The following is a 16,012-nucleotide window of genomic DNA, read 5'->3' as shown; positions in this document are numbered from 1 at the left end:
CCGGCAGTGCCTCCCGCGGGGTACCCGAGGCCGTTCACTTTCTCAACTCAGGAAGAAAACAGCCCGGCAGGGTGGGGGCTGCTGGACAGCGGGGACCCCGCAGGAAATGTGCTCGGCCTGCCCAGGGAGGATGAGGCATCTGCCAGGGAGAGGAGAGAGGCTGGCACCGCGCCTCGCTCAGGGCGCTGCTCCTGCAGCGCTGCCAAGTTCTCACCTGGGCTTCTCCCTCGGCCTTTTCTGGCAAAAAGGTTCAGGAGAGCTGTTGTGGGCCTCCTTTCTGAAATAACCCCGCTCTGGTTTGTGCTGGGGGTTGTTTTGGGGTTGGGAGGGGCCCCAGCAGCACAGCAGAGGTGCAGGAGGGCAGTGGCACACGGGGCAGGTGTGCGCAAGGAGTGGGTGTGAGCCTGGGTCTCTGATGTTCCCCAAACAGCAGCTGAGAGTCTGGGTGCAGGGAAAGCTCTGCCTTCATGGGATGGGGGCAAATCAGACTGTTCACAAACCCAGACAAGAGGCAAAAAGCATCCCAGGTCATGGAGCTTTCCAGATGTGGGTTCACCCAGTGGGAGCAGGAAACACTCCTGTCCCAGGAGTGTGCCTCAGTTTCCCCCCAGTGTGTATAAAATCAGTGGAAGGAGGAGCAGTGAGTGATGTAGGCACCTTTCAAACAGGGCTTTGCTGGGGAATTACTGCAGGAACACAAAATAAGGAATATTTCTGCATGAAGAAGAAATGATGAAGTGGCTTGAGGCAGCATGTGAGGCTGCTCCCTTGACTTTATCCTCCTCCACTCTCCATCCCCCTCCAGCTTTTCCCACCCACCCTGGTGTGTCCATGTCCTGAGCTAAAGCAGTCTTGGCAGCAGCACCAAGCCCTGCAGCCCAAACTCCTGCTGAGGGAGGAAGGCAGCGTGCAACATGACTGGTGTTAAGGAAACTATAGGAAGATTAGGAAATGTGTGATGAGTTTTGATAAGTGGAGGAAGCAGGTCATGTCCTGCTTCGAGTGGGCTCTGCTGGGGGTATGAAAGCAGCTCTGCCTCCGTCAAGAATCACTTGGTCTCCTCAGCTCTCTCTGCTCTGGCTGAGGATGTGCTGGGCTGGCAGGATGGTGCTGGGGACCTTCAGCATCCTGCTAGGGCTTGTCCACGCAGCAGCAGCCTGCGAGTTTGGGCCCTTTCCCTACCGAGGCACGGGGATCGTCTGCAGGATGACCAAGCCCGCGGCATTGCTGTGTAAGTGCCTGCGCCTTGGGGCTGCCCTTGCCCCAGCTCTGCTGCGAATCTGGGGCAGACCAGCCCAGGGAGGGGGTTTCTTGCTTCTCTGCCTCTTGTGTGAACACCTGCCTGGAGCACAGGTTAAAGCATGAGCAGGCAAAGGAGCTTGAAAATTGTCCTCATCTCCTCTCCTCAGCCCCAGGATTTAGTGATGTTCCTTTGGGCTTGGCATGATGAAAGAGTTTGAACAAATGTGTGCTTGATTTCTCTCCTCACTGCAATCTCATCTCTTGGGGTCGGTAGGTAGAAGGGGGGAAACAGGTTCTCATCTGCTGTGGGGTTATCTGCAAGGATTTGGGAGCTTTGCAGGCGGGGGAAGAACTTAATTCTTCTGTGGAGGGTGGGAACACCTCTGTCCTGTCCCATCTGACAGTGGGACATGCAGAGAAAGCTGTATTCATGCTGGGCTGAACTAACAGAGGGTATTTCTGGAAGGAAAAATCCTGTACAAGGATGTGCTTGAGGCTGAGACTGGAATGGGCTGTGTAACATTAGGAAAATGGGCACAGAAACATTTTCAGAATTTTTTCTTTATAGACCCAAGAGCTGACTGCAATACAAATAAGCAGAAACAAAGCAAAGCACTGGGGTAAAGTCAGCAGCTTGTGTGGTGTAAGGATGAGCACAGCCTTGCCCTTTCCAAAATCTGCTCCTGAGGTGTGTGAAAGCTGCCCACGACTCCCTGGGACAGCTCCCACTGGCGGCTGTCGAGCCACACACGCTGCTGTCCCTTGCTGCCATCAGCTGTCACAGTTAGGGATTTTTAATTTTCCTTATTTACTCTGAAACTACTTCTAGTGCTTCCTGAATCCAACACAAATGCCTCAGATAAAAGCCTTCTGTAGTGCTTTAATCCAGAGAGCAGCTCTGGCTTTGCAGCCAGGACAGATTGCAGTTTGACATCTCTGCCCTTTTCTTCCACCCACAGTGAACCGGGAAACAGCCCAGGTCATTCAGGCAGCCTTCAGGAACGCCCAGTTCCCAAACATCACCGGGGAAAGGTCCATGAGGCTGCTGGGCAGGGTGGCCTATGGTCTCAGTGGGTGAGTATCTGTGTGTGTCTGTGCCAGGGGATGGGATGGGGCACACAGAGGACCAGAAACTGCCCTTGGAGGGAGCCTCGATCCAGCAGTTCCTGGGGAAAACAAAGCTCTGGACTGGGGCAGACACAGTTTTGGATCTAAGCCTCGCAGACAATTTGCATGTTAAGGTTTGGCTGCTAATGTGTTATTTAAGTTATTTATTTTTCCAGATGAGTGGGAAGGCAGCATGTAGAGCTCATTTCTGACAATGGGGATGGGGAGTAACATCCCTGTGGGCTGGGGCACCTGTGGCCACTGATGGCAGATGGTGCCCAAGGCACACTGAGAGGCAGAGGGGACCCATCCAGGCTGCCAGAGCCACCCCTGTCAGCAGGATGTCACTTGGCTGTGTTTGTGACAAAGCAGGCAGGCAGGGTGTCTCTGTTTTATTCACTTTTATTTGGGGACCACAAATCCAGAGGTGTACTCACAAAACAGACTTCCTGTCATGGCCACAGCTGCACAGAGCACTGCAACAAAACAGGGCATTGTTCCATGTTTCCTGTTTAAATCATCCCAAAACCTTGTATCCAAACATGGCACAGTGCACCAAGGCTGAGCACAAGCATCACTGTCACTGTCCTTGTACCTGGCCCTGGGATTTGCAAAAGCTCCAGAGTCTGGCACCGGAGTCCCTCAGAGATCCCATTCCTCAGGAACAAACCCAAAACAACCCCAGCAAACTCCTCTGGGCTGGGACAAGCTCTGTCTCTGTTGTTTCCAGCATCCAGGTCAATGACTTGTCCATCGAGAGGAGTGAGGTGGAGCTCAAGGAGGACAATGCCATCCACATCTCCATTAGGAATGTGACAGCCTTGTTCAAAGGGACCCTGACCTACGGCTACGCCGGGGCCTGGTTGTGAGTACGGGGCTGCAGCTGCCCTGCTCCCCTCCCAGCCCTGCTGCTGATTTCCACTCCCAGCCCTGCTGCTGAGCACCTCTCCCAGCTCTGCTGCTGCCCCTGGGACTGGCCCGTGGGGCTGGAGCTGCTGAGCTCCATTTCCAGCTCTGCTGCTGATTTCCCCTCCCAGCTCGGCTGCTGATTTCCACTCCCAGCCCTGCTGTCCATCTCCTCTCCCAGCCCTGCTGTCCATCTCCCCTCCCAGCTCTGCTGCTGCCCCCAGCACTGTGGCAAAGCACAAGTGGGGCTGCTCTCCTCAGTCTCTCTGGCCCTGCCTGCATTGATGGCTGCCTGAGACAGGAGTTTATACTCCAGCAGAGCTTCTCAGCCCCATCTTGCTTTCTGCCTTTCTGTCCTCACCTTGCACGACAAGACCAGATGGCCAAAGCACAGGAGTTGACTGAGTCTCTCTGCTTTGTTGCTCTGTATAAACTCTGAGTGGATAAAAAGGGGGGTTAATGCTCCAAAGTGCCACTAAGGCAGGAGTTTGCAATGATTTAAAGCCAGAGTGTCTGAGATGGACTGGGCTGTCCTGGGGGTTGGCCCAGTGCAGTGCAAGGACAGCTGTGAGAGGTGTTATAAAATCCACATCTGTCAGGGAGAAGCTGCTCCTGGCTCAGGTTCCTCAATGTCCCCTCTTCTGCCATTACAGCTTGCAGCTTTTCCATTCAGTTGATTTTGAAATTGAGTCTTCCATTGATCTCCAGCTAAATATCAATCTGAGTAAGTATGCTGCAATACCCAATCATTTTGCAATATGAATAAATTCCCTCCCTACACTGGTTTGTGGGTTGCATGCGCTGTCCACGTTCTCCTGGGTTGTGTCAGGGGACAGCTGAGTCCCTGCTGGCAGAGGCCAGGGCAGCTGGCAGGAATGCAGAGGAAGAAGAGTGCCTGGCAGGCCAGCTCAGCTGGGGCTGTGGGCAGGAACCATCCAGGTGCAAGGCAGCCCTGCCTGCCCCAACCTGGCAGGGCCTGGAATGCTTTGGAAGCATCCCCTGGGAGATGTGGGGAGCCCTCTGCAGTGATGCCCTGCTCCAGCTCCAGGCCTGCAGTGTCTGCAAAGTGCACTCTGCCTCCTCCTCTCAGTAGCAAATCAACTATTTTTTGTTTTTTTTTCCTTTTTCCTTTCGTCCCTTGCAGTGTGCCAAAAGGACCAAGTGGCTCCTGATGCTTCAGACTGCTACCTGACTTTCCACAAACTCACACTTCACCTCCAAGGAGACAAGCAGTGAGTCTGACCCCTTTCAGCATTGAGATTTATTGTCCCCAAATGCCACCCACCCAAACGTGCAGAGCTCACTGTGCTCCCTGTCTTGCACAGGCCTGGCTGGCTGAAGCAGCTCTTCACAGATTTCATCTCCTTCACTCTGAAGCTTGTCCTCAAGAGGGAGGTAAGATAAGATCAGCCTGTGGACTGAGGGAAGCTCTCTGTGTATGCCACACACTTTTCTTGCCCACAAGACAGTAGCAGTGACATGTTAGTGCTCATGAAAAATAGGACAAATAAACTGAATCCACAATAAAAAGGCAGCTTGGGCAAAGTGAGAGCTGCTGCTGACCCTGAGGCTGTCATGGGACTCTGACCAACAGCCCCTAGACCTCAATGAGGCTCAGCTCTGCTCTGCAGTGCAAAATCCTACCCTTTCCCTTAATTTTCTCCCTCTTTTCCTCCTGTAGGTGTGCAAGGAAATAAATGCTGTTGCTCAGATGCTGACAAATTATATACTTGATTTAGCAGGTAAATATTCTTGTTTTTTCTGCTTTCTTTTTTGATGTACAGCTTTTAATGTTTGAGTGGTAGCCACATCCATCAAAAATGTCCTTCAAAAATGTGTATGGGATCCCAAGCCCTCAGACAGCAGCAAAATAAACCGTAGTAATGTTATGTTTGGATTTTTCTGCATCGGGCTGAATCTTTTAGGATGATTACATAGATTCAAAGACATTTCAATTAATAAAGAATTTCTCTTCAGTATGCACTGATCAGCTGTGCAGGATGCTGCAGGACCAATGTTAGCTAGAACAGGAGCAGGTACTGCTGGATTAGGCATGAGGCTGTACACCATCTGGAGATTTCCCACTCCCAAATATCAGGGAAAAGGAGTGCAATGTAAAACTGAGCATAATTATCCCAATTTCTCAGGGAAGAAACAGAGTCAGGGAGCTTTAGCAAGATCAGTGCTAGCATCCAAAGGAGTGGGAACCCTTGTGCCACCCCTGTGTCCCTCATAACATCCCTGTCACCCCCTGCACCCAGCCCTAAAAGTGACAGTCACAATCCCTGCTCAAGGTCCTGTTTCTGGTGTGAGGTTTTTGTGTTTTTCCCGCAGCCAATTTTGTCCGGTACAAGGACATCGCTGTTGATATCTCCCTTGCATCAGACCCTGTCATAAAAGCAACGTACATAGAGTCCCACCACAAGGTAAAGCACCCCAGGCTGCTCAGACTCCAAAGATTTCTGGCCATGCTGTGCTCTGCAGGGCTTGGAGGGGCTGGGTCTGTGGGGCTGTGCTGGGGCACTGCTGATGCTCCCTGCTGTGTCCAGCCAGGCCCTTGCCTTGCCATGGAAATGCAGGTGTGTCACAGACATCTGTTATGAAAAAACCCTTTCCTTGGGATTTTTCCCCCTGAGAAGCTGAGAGGCCTCAGGAACAAAATGTAACCAATGGTTATCTGCTGCTGTGGAATGCAACAGGTGCATCTGTGATTGGTCTCATGCAGTTGTTTCTAATTAATGGCCACTCACAGTCAGCTGGCTTGGACACTCTGTCTAAGACAGAAGCTTTTGTTATCATTCTTTCCTATTCTATTCTTAGCTAGCCTTCTGATTAAATCCTTTCTTCTATTCTTTTAGTATAGTTTTAATGTAATATATATCATAAAATAATAAATCAAGCCTTCTGAAACATGGAGTCAGATCCTCATCTCTTCCCCCATCCAAAAACGGTCACACAGGTGTTGGCTTTTCTCCTGTCTCCCTGCCACTTGCTGTGACCAGCCCCTTGTTTTCCTGCCCAGGGCATTGTGCTGTACAGGAACAGCTCCAGCAGGCTCAGTGACTCCGTTTTCTCCCCATCCCTGCTGACCGAGTCCCGCATGCTCTACTTCTGGTTCTCTGAGCACAGCCTCAGCTCCCTGGCTGCTGCAGCCTTCCTGGATGGGCAGCTGGTGCTGGACCTCAGAGGGGAGAAACTCCAGGTCAGTCCCAGAGGGGTGCCCTCCTTACCCCATACATCATATTTTGGGGAGAAAGTGGAAAATTCACTAAATACCGTGTTTTGGTGAGAGCTGGTTTTTGTAGAAGGTAGAATCTACAGTCAGTCACTTCATGTGGTCCTGGAACTGGTGCCCTCTTATCAAGAGGGCAGAGTTATTCCTTGGAGGGATAAGAGCAGCTGACAGGAAACTTGTCTGCTGAATTGTAGAGGGATGTGATTTTCTGGGGGATCACTGGGATGGAAAAAAGGGTGGGAGCTGGGGGAGCTCAGCCCTGTCCTGCCCTCACCTCAGTGCTCTGCACCAGGAGCAAGCACAACCTTTTGTTTTTCCACAATCTGTTTCTGGTTTGTTTCTGAAGGAGCTGTTTGAGATGGAAGACTCAGAAGTGCAGAGGAAGGCAGTGCAGATGGTAACTTTTTGTCCTGTTCTGAGCATTGCATGCCAAATGAGGACGTTTCAAATGGATTCTGTCGCATTGTAACAACTTGGGTCCTTCCCTTGGCAATCTGAGTCTTGGGTGGGCCAGATGGAGGAAAAGAGGGGCTGATGGAGAAGCAGTTGTGCTGTGCAAGGAGGAATTCTCCATCTTCCATGCTGGTTTCCATCTCCATCTCCATCTTCCAACTGGTTTCCAGTTTCCCTGAAACCTGGCTGAGTTACTGGGCTTGGGTGAACAGGAGGAGGAGCTGGGGACAGCAGAAGGAATGCAGCTGTGTGACAAGCTGGCATGAAATTGGTATGGAGAAAGCCTGACTCAACTTCTGCTCCTTACCCAACCAGATTTTCCAAGGCACCTCCTACAATGACTCTGTGGCCAAGGTGTGGAGTCTCAGCCAGCCCCAGATTTCCTTTCAGCCTGAAGGGACCATTGTGAGGTCCTCAGTGGCAGTGGAGCTCAGCATCCTCCTGGCAGGAGAAGAACCCCTGGTGGCCCTGTACATGGAGAAGGTCAGTTCTGGCACCTCCTGGCTGTGAAGAGCTTGGGACAGGCCCTGTCCCAGGTCAGGACCATCCCTGGTGTGCAGGGAGCCCTTTGGGAAGGGTGGGTGGGGAGCTCACAGCAGGTGGAGGAGGTAAATCAGTTTCTTTCAACACTCCCATGTGTTCCTCTGACCTCTGAGGCTGGAAATGGTGGCAGTGGCCCTGTTGGCTCAATGCCCCTCAGCTGGCCAGCCACTATCAGTGTGCAAGGTGGTCAGAGCAGCAGAAAGCTCTGAGGAGCCCCATTAACATTTCTCTGACACAGGGTAGTGTCACTGAGATGTTTTAGGAGAAAGTGAAGGCACCATGGGAATATATTTATCTTGAACTCTGCTTGTACCCAAATTCCAGCTCCACACTAAGGGTATACTGTGTCAGAAATGGACATGAAGCTCTGAAGAATGTGGAGCTCAAAATATCACCTTTTTCTCTATGTGAGCCTGTGTGAAGGGTCCTGATTACACTGTGTTTCACCCCAAACTCTTTTATAGTCAATCTAAGGAAGCAGAAAAAAGAAATGCCAACAGCTTCCCTGTCATGGTTAGCATCACAGGAAAGCAGTGTGTTTGTCCAGTCTTGTAGCTGTGGGCTGAGACAGACACAAAACCAGCCCAAACCCTTGCCTGAGGGCTGGGCACACTCAATTTTAAAGGTTTAACCACAGCTGAGAATAATTCTCTCAGCAAGTATCCCCTGTTAGCAGGGTGTTAGAGGAAATATGCATGGCTGTTCCTTATGCCCCAAATGGTATCTTGAAATACATTTCAAGGATTGCAGAAGGACTGGACTAGAGGTGATCCCCAAAATTGTGGCTCCTAGGATGAGATCTGCTCCTGGATTGCCAAAACCCTGGCTGTGATCTGCAACTGCATCACAAAACGTTCCTCTTAAATGAGTGTTTACATGCAGACAACAGCAAGGCAATGAGCCTAAGTGGCCAGAATTCAGAGATTGCTTTCTTTTTTTAATTTGGTCTGCATTGGATTGACTACCTGTGGCAGCCCTGAGGCTGTTCTCTCTACATCCAGTCAGATGTTGAGCTGGATGTCATGGGAAAGAACACCCTAGAAAGCCACTTCCATCCTTGTGCAGGATTCACAAAATAGCAAGAGTGCAGTGGGTGAGCCAGCCTGCAGCTCCAGAGCCTGAGGCTGTGGGCATCAGGGGGGAGTTTATTGCATGCAAGGGGAGAAGGAAAGTGCTGGCCTTCTCTAGCAACACCTGGAGGTACAGCCAAAAGGATGTTGAGCTCTGGCTCCCAGAAAACAACCCAAAATATCCAAATGCAGCTCCTTGCTATGGAGGCTATGCCTGAACCCTGCTGTTCTTCTCTCTGCAGGAAATCACAGCCACCATCCAAGCTACCTATGCAGACAAGAAACTCATTTTGCAGCCTGTGGACTCCAGGTTGGTGCTGTGCTCTCTTGGGAGTTGCCTCTTTTGGCCCATGTTTAAAAGCAGCACAAAAGGAGGATCTCTGCAGCACTTAGTGACTTTTCTTCCCCTTTTTCCCTCTTCCTTTCAGTGTAGAGATTAAAGTGTTTAAATGCACAGCTGATCCAAGTGGGGTAAGTCCTAAAAAAAGTATTCTCTAAGCCATTTGAGGCTAAACAATGTCTTTTAAATAATTTTTGTATGAAATTTCTGGTTTTCAGGAGGACCCATCCATACAAAGCTTCCTGCAGAATATGATCTTGGTTGCTGGCATTCCAGAAGTAACTTCAAGTGAGTTTTCCTTTGGGGAAGTCCAGCCTGCTCCATAAATTGTCTAACATCAGATCTCCTAAACCTGAGCACTGAAAAAAATACATCAATAACACTGATAACAGGGAAGTGAGGGGAACCACATTTGTGGTTTGAATTGCTATTGAAATCTGTTTGAAATTTCTGCTGGATACACTTGGGGAATGAGGAACCCCATGTAAATGGCTGGGAGAAAGGAAAAGTGAGTTTTCTGTCAGGCTGAAGGTCGTGGGGCATTGAGGCACAATTAGCAGCAGCAAGCCAGGATGGACATCCCTGTAACTGGATGGGTTTGCTGATCCCACAGGTATTGGATCAGCTCTGACCTCACTGCTGAACAGCAAAAGGCTTGATCTCTTTGACATCATAAATCCTGAGATCATTACCAGAAAGGTAAGCAGAGCTACCCAGCTCTCAAAGCCCTTTTGGGATTGTGGCAACAATTAAATAACATTTTCTGTTTTCTCCCCACTTTTTAGGGATATGTAATTGTACAGCTTGACTTTGGCTTCCCGAGTCATTTACTTCTTAATTTTCTTGAGAAAAGTTTGTAGAGCTCATCCCTTCACAGAGGAGCACAGGAACTTGTGTACAACCAGAAAAATTGTGTCTGGACCAATTAAAAGATGAGCTGCTTTAAATCAGTTTTGGTTGAATTTTATTTCCTTTTCCTGAGAAATGCTCTAGGCTCTATGCAACTGTGCTTCCATGGAGCCTTTCTTCTGCAAAGATTTTGAAGTCTGTACCTCAATCCACACTATTTTTTCAGGATCTTTAAAGGGCTTGTATTCTTAGAAGTCAGGGCTGGGCTCTTGAAGTGCACAGGCTTTGGGTTAGCAGTCTCAGGAGGCAGCAGAAATGGGTTTTGCCACCTTTTGGCATCTCTGTTGTTACATTTTGGAAATACAGCACCTTTCATTCTCGTCCTGGGTTTTACTTCCACCAAGAGCCTCCTGATTTTGACAGAATCCAGCAAGTCAAATTACCAAACTCCCAGTAAGCTTAGAACCAGTAATGCTAAAAGATCTGGATAAGGCTGAAAAAAGTGAATGGGATGTGAGCTTGCAGTGCAGTACAATAACAGAGATCTTGTGCCCAGAGTAATCTTTTACAGACCCTGATGGTTCAGTGGAGAGCTCCAAACTGATAATGGCCATGTTGTTGACAGAGTGACAGCAAAGATGAAAAAAGCATAGAAAATTATAAGGAAACAAAAGAGATTATAAGAGAAACTTTAAGTGTCTAATCGAACACCAAGTTCCTTTTCCTTCCTACTACAGTGCAATAATTTATCTCAAGTGGCTCAGTTATTTTCCTGTACCAGTTCATGTTGTTTGGGTTTTTTTTAAGTCTTTGCACTTGGAGGAGATCTTGGGTGATAAATCCAACACCTGTAAAGGTGATCACATTACCAAAGGTAGAGATGATGGTCTCTTCCACCACAGAGAAGAATAAAAGCATTAAACTTTGTCCCAGAAAGAGGCTGGGAGCAGGATGGGATCAATTTCCTGAGCTCCTTGGGCATGGTGGTTGCTCCCTCTGCATTACCATGGATAGGAGCCAGGTCCCTCTGAGCTGCTTCTCTCTCACCCACAGCACCAGAGGCCCTTCCTTGTCCTGGCTGCCTGCTGGGCTGTCATGCCTTCAGTGGTGCTGGTGCCCAGGCTGGTGGGGAAGGAGGCTGGAGGGGCCTCAGGGCCTCCATGGCAGCCAGGGCAGGTGTGAGCCAGCTGTGTCCCTGGGACAGCAGGAGTGTGAGCCAGCTGTGTGCCTGGGACAGCAGGAGTGTGACCCAGCTGTGTCCCTGGGATAGCAGGAGTGTGACCCAGCTGTGTGCCTGGGACAGGAGTGTGACCCAGCTGTGTGCCTGGGACAGCAGGAGTGTGACCCAGCTGTGTCCCTGGGACAGCAGGAGTGTGAGCCAGCTGTGTCCCTGGGACAGCAGGAGTGTGACCCAGCTGTGTGCCTGGGACAGGAGTGTGAGCCAGCTGTGTCCCTGAGACAGGAGTGTGAACCAGCTGCTGTGTCCCTGGGACAGGAGTGTGACCCAGCTGTGTCCCTGGGACAGCAGGAGTGTGACCCAGCTGTGTGCCTGGGATGACAGGAGTGTGACCCAGCTGTGTGCCTGGGATGACAGGAGTGTGACCCAGCTGTGTCCCTGGGACAGGAGTGTGACCCAGCTGTGTCCCTGGGACAGCAGGAGTGTGACCCAGCTGTGTCCCTGGGACAGCAGGAGCCGAGGGGCACCAAGGCTGTGATGCTGTGGCTGTGCCCTGGAAGAAGCCCTGGTGTTGTGGGCAGTTTTCTACCTCCCTTCTCACCCTGTTCCCATCACTGCCAGCTGTTTCAGTACCAGCCAAGGGCTTGTCCATGTTCCCTCCTGCTCCAAAGCCACCAGTGCTCAGGTGACATTTTCACTCCTTACACAGCAATGTGGGACAATGATGTCCTCTCAATGAGGTCCTCTCATGGGGACCTGGCTTCCATCAAGCCACAGCCCTTAAATGACATCCCACAGGAGAGGGATGTAATTTTATTAATGCTCATTAATAAAAAGGAAATGGCAGGAGAAAAGCACCCTTTTTCTGCCATGCAGGTGCCTGGCCCCACTGGGGCTGCTCGGTGGGGACTGGACAGGGCTGCCCTTCCATGGGGACAGAGGAGGGCAAGGGAGCTGGGGAAGGATCTGGAGCAGAAGTTTGATGAGGAGCACTGATGGAACTGGGAGGATCCACCCTGGAGAAAAAGAAGCTCAGGGAGGTCCTTGGCACTCTACAAATCCCTGAAAGGAGGATGGAGCCAGCTGGAGCTCTGTCTGTCTTTTCTCCCAGGTAGCAAGTGACAGAACAAGTGCAAACTCCCTCAGGTTACAGCAGGCGAGATTTAGGTTGGTTATTAGGGAAAATGCCTTAATCATGTTAGGAAAACTGATTCACAAACACCACAGGTTTATGTCCAAAAAGGAGACAGAGGAGTCCTTTTGGACTTTTTTCGAATAAAGGCCATGGGGCATTCCCCTGGGATCTCTCAAATTTTTGGAGGATGCAGCCTCCTTTTTATCCCAATTTCCTGGCTGCATTTCCCTTCTCTCTTTCCCCATTGGCCGAGGTACTTGAGAGGCACAGACTCCCCAATACGCCTGATAGCAGAGATTTCCCTCTAATATATAACCCTCTCTTTTCATTTTTAATTCTTTCAGAATTTGGGGATTTTTCTGCCCCGTTGTTTCTTTCATCTTTCAATGTCTAATTTAATTTATCAGCAAACCTAAAGTTTATTTGTAAAAGCAAATATCTTTTTCCATTCATCAATCAGTAGGATCCTTCCCATTGTTTCTTTTAACCCCCAGTGCCAGTTTTATCTACCAACAGTCCCACAGCTTGTTTGTAAAGACAAATCCGCTATTCCTCTCAACCAGGAGCGGGGTCAGCCTGCGCGGGATAGAGGTGAACTCCAAAGGTGCGCGGATGCCGCACCCGGGCGGGACCCGGCTTAGTGCTGAGCACAGCAGCAGCGCTCAGTTATTGAACTCGCTGATGTGAGAGGTCTTTTCTTTTAGAGACCCAAACTAAATTATTCCAGGAGGGAACAGTGAAACCTCCGCTGCCTCCGGGGGATCCCGAGCTGCCTCTCCGCCATCCGGGGGCCGCCTCCCTCCGCAGCCCCACGTGCTTTCCCGGCAGAGCCGCCGCTTTCGCTTTCGAGCGCTGCCGCTGTCCCGGGCTCGGCGCTGTCTCGAGTTGTCCCTGGCATCGCCGCTGTCCCGGGTCCGCCTCTGTCCCGGGCATCGCCGCTGTCCCGGGCATCTCCGCTGTCCCGGGCTGTCCCGGGCTGTCCCGGGTCTGCCGCTGTCCCGGGCATCGCTGCTGTCCCGGGCTATCCCGGGCTGTCCCGGGCTGTCCCGGGTCCGCCGCTGTCCCGGGCATCGCTGCTGTCCCGGGCCGCCCGCGGGGACGCAGCGGGGCCAGGTGAGTGCTCCGGGGAGCGGGGACATCGCGCTGGGCACCCCGGGGAGGGACCGGGCGAGGCGTCGTGCTGGGAACCCCACGAGGGTTTGGGGCTGGAGGTCTGGCTCTGTCCTCCCCAGCCCTGAGATATTCGTGTCTAATGGAAAAAGCCAGGATGGAGAACCCACGAGGGTTTGGGGCTGGAAGTCTGGCTCTGCTCCGCAGCCCCAAGATGTTCGTGTCTTGTGCGAAAAGCTGGGATACAGAGTGGGATGTGAACGCTGGAAAACACCCCCGAGGTCTTGGAGTCCGAACTTCAGCCGAGCTGGTGGCTTGTGCTGCCAGGTAAAAGGTGGGCCAGGAGGTGGCAAAGCGGGGCAGAGCCTGGCAGGTGTCCCCATTGCTGCCTCCATCCAGCCCCGGTTCTGCAGAGCTCCCCCGACTCAGGGCAGGACAGCCAGGGTCAGTGTGTCTGTCTGGAGACATGGGCGTTGCTGAATCTGTGTATTTCTTTTCTCTGATAAATGAATTACAGCACAGCGCAGTGGGCCACCTTGCCTTCTCTGGGACTCGGCTGCAGGCTCCATCTGGTTTTCCAATGCAGCTTCCCTAGCCTTCAGAGAAATATTGATAACATTTCATTGTGGCAGCCCAGCCGATTAGATCTGGAGATCTCTGCACACACAGCTCTATCTAGACATGGGATCTTTTGTCTAATCATTCACATCTGCTACATTATCACTTAAACCTTGTTCTTATCCCAAAGGAAAAGCAACTTGTTTTTTCCTCTTACATATAATGGAAGAGGTAATTAAATATTTCCCCATGTACCAAATAATCGGATTTATGCATGTGAATAGGAATATTCCCATTGAAAGTGCCTTGACCAAAACCAAAACCAAGTCAGAATTTACTCCACTAACTGTTAACTCCAGCAAGTATTGTTGCTTGTCCTGGGTACCATTTCTTTGGACTACTCCTCAAATGCTTTACCTAAATTATCACCTAGGTATAGATTTTAAGCCATAGATTTTAAGATTTTTGCTAATTTCTCTGTTTTTACTGCAGATACATTTCAGTTGGGGAATTCCCAACTGGTTTTACTTTCATTTTGCTCAGTCTTTTGTTTGTTAAAGGTAGGAAGGACTTTGTGCCTGGGGACAGTGGTGAGTTAGCACGTGGGGAAATCAAGGCAGTGGGTATTGTCCTCCAGCTTTGTTGTTTGGTGACCCCCACACTGGTTTTGGTGCAGAGTACCAACTCTGTTTCTGGGCTTCTGGTAAGTGCTCTGTGCCCTCAGAGCAGGCAAGAAGTTGGTAGATTTCCAACTGGGAGTTTCACATTTCAGTTTAATTTTTTTTTGTGGCTGGGAGCCGTGCAAATGCCAAGTTGAGGAGGTTTAGTTCTGCAAAGTTTGTTAAAGATGGTTTTGCATTTGAAGGGAAAGGATCGAGGCTCGAAAGTTTCCTGGCTTTTCTTGGGAGGTTTTTGTGCTTCATTTTGGGATCAGAGGTATTTTATTGAAGATAACTGCCAACCATTCTTGAGCAGAGCAGTAGTACAGGAGCTGTGCAGCGTGGCTGAGCTTTCATTCAACTTTTCACGGTTGCTTTCATTTTGAATATGAGTCTTTCATTGACGTGTATGAATCTACTCTTTGTCTGAATGGCTTTCAGTCTACACTGGCATTAAGTGCTGATTTTATTCATTTATATATGCATTTAGTATGGCTTTATTAAGTCTGTTGTTGTCTGTTGACTGGATGGTGACTGCTTTTCTCTTCCCTTTCCCTGTGGGAGGGGTGGCTGGACACCAACAACTGCCAGGTGCAGGGCAGGGTGAAATTTCCCTTCACCCTTTCTGCTGAGGGGTGGAGAGCTAGCACTGGGAGATTTTTCAACCCCCTACGCTTGAAACTCCTTTGTGAGAACTGTGCAGTCTCAGAGGATCAGCTTTTCACAGTTCTTCTGGTGTAACTGACTGCCTGACTTGAGCAAGATCCTGCGGCTTCTGCATCAGCTTCCACAGAGGGGCTGACAGCAGCAGAGTGGCACAGCCCAGCTCAAATCAGGCAGTGACACCAGGAAAGCTGTGATTCCCACAAAGTGTCCCTCTGAAGCTGTCTTCCCTTGCATCCTAGGGCACAAGGCTCAGTCCTGCATTTCCATGAGACCAGGAGTGAATCCTCAAATGTCGAAACTTTGTGGTCGCGGCTGGTTTGAGTGAGAAGAGACAAAAAGCATCAGAGCTGAGCCTTGGATCGAAGGCAGAGCTCCTAGATTTGTGCCCCACGTAATTGCCATGGCCTGGCATGTCTACATCAAGCTCTGCTGTCGTTATCCTCAGGCATCTGTACCAAGTGAGGCATGTCCCACGTGTTGGGGTGTGTCGGTGTCCTGAGACCGCCTCCAGCAGATCAATTCCCTTCAGAATATGGAGGAGAAGCCACCTTTGCACTTGACAGCTGGAAGGAGACTGATTACACAACAATGCAGGTAGGAGATGGTGTGTGTGGCTTTGTGAGAAGGAAGAGGGAATGGAGGTGGTGTTGTCACCACAGCAGGAATGGGTTGTTCATCCCCACAAAGTGAGCAGCAAGAACGGTTGCCTGAGCTCTTTGTGCAGCGGGGTCTTGCACAAACTTGTGAACTGAGATAGAGCTGAACAAGGAAAGCCAAAGCTGCACAGACAAGGAAAGCAAAACAAGGAATTCTTTCACAGCTTCTCATGGGCAAGCAGGAGTTCTGCCATCTCCAGGAAAGCAGGGCTCTATCACATGTAATGGTTATCTGGGGGAGACAAACATCATCACTCTAACTCCCTGCCTTCCTCCTTCTTACCCCAGCTTTATGTTCTGAGCAGG

The 16,012-nt window shown here is 50.5% G+C and overlaps 2 protein-coding genes across 6 annotated transcripts in view; both read left to right on the top strand.

The window, feature by feature from the left end:
• Window positions 1-1,085: 1,085 nt before the first annotated feature.
• CETP (cholesteryl ester transfer protein) lies at window positions 1,086-9,843 on the top strand. The gene is made up of 16 exons (XM_071440174.1): window positions 1,086-1,231; window positions 2,202-2,316; window positions 3,080-3,214; window positions 3,909-3,979; window positions 4,400-4,487; window positions 4,581-4,650; window positions 4,937-4,997; window positions 5,590-5,681; window positions 6,278-6,457; window positions 6,837-6,887; window positions 7,259-7,426; window positions 8,799-8,866; window positions 8,985-9,027; window positions 9,115-9,184; window positions 9,510-9,595; window positions 9,682-9,843. The coding sequence occupies exons 1-16, from the start codon at window positions 1,087-1,089 to the stop codon at window positions 9,754-9,756; spliced, it is 1,518 nt and encodes a 505-aa protein (XP_071296275.1). The 5' UTR covers window position 1,086; the 3' UTR covers window positions 9,757-9,843.
• A 3,216-nt stretch (window positions 9,844-13,059) lies between these two features.
• Window positions 13,060-16,012, top strand: part of NLRC5 (NLR family CARD domain containing 5) — a 34,855-nt gene continuing 31,902 nt past the window's right edge. For 3 of the 5 annotated variants that reach the window (XM_071440696.1, XM_071440695.1, XM_071440693.1), the window contains exons 1-2: window positions 13,060-13,170; window positions 15,290-15,644. In XM_071440696.1, coding sequence (XP_071296797.1) covers window positions 15,516-15,644 — 129 coding nt within the window. In that variant the 5' untranslated portion in view covers window positions 13,060-13,170; window positions 15,290-15,515. The remainder of the gene's footprint in view (window positions 13,171-15,289; window positions 15,645-16,012) is intronic. The other 2 variants (XM_071440694.1, XM_071440697.1) reach the window with 2 other exon arrangements.

Source organism: Agelaius tricolor, unplaced genomic scaffold, assembly GCF_023055355.1.
Source record: "Agelaius tricolor isolate 1412-34295 unplaced genomic scaffold, bAgeTri1.0.p SCAF_15, whole genome shotgun sequence".
NCBI classification, from domain to species: domain Eukaryota; kingdom Metazoa; phylum Chordata; class Aves; order Passeriformes; family Icteridae; genus Agelaius; species Agelaius tricolor.
Note: the sequence above shows the minus strand (reverse complement) of the source record. Positions and strands in the feature narration are given on the sequence as shown.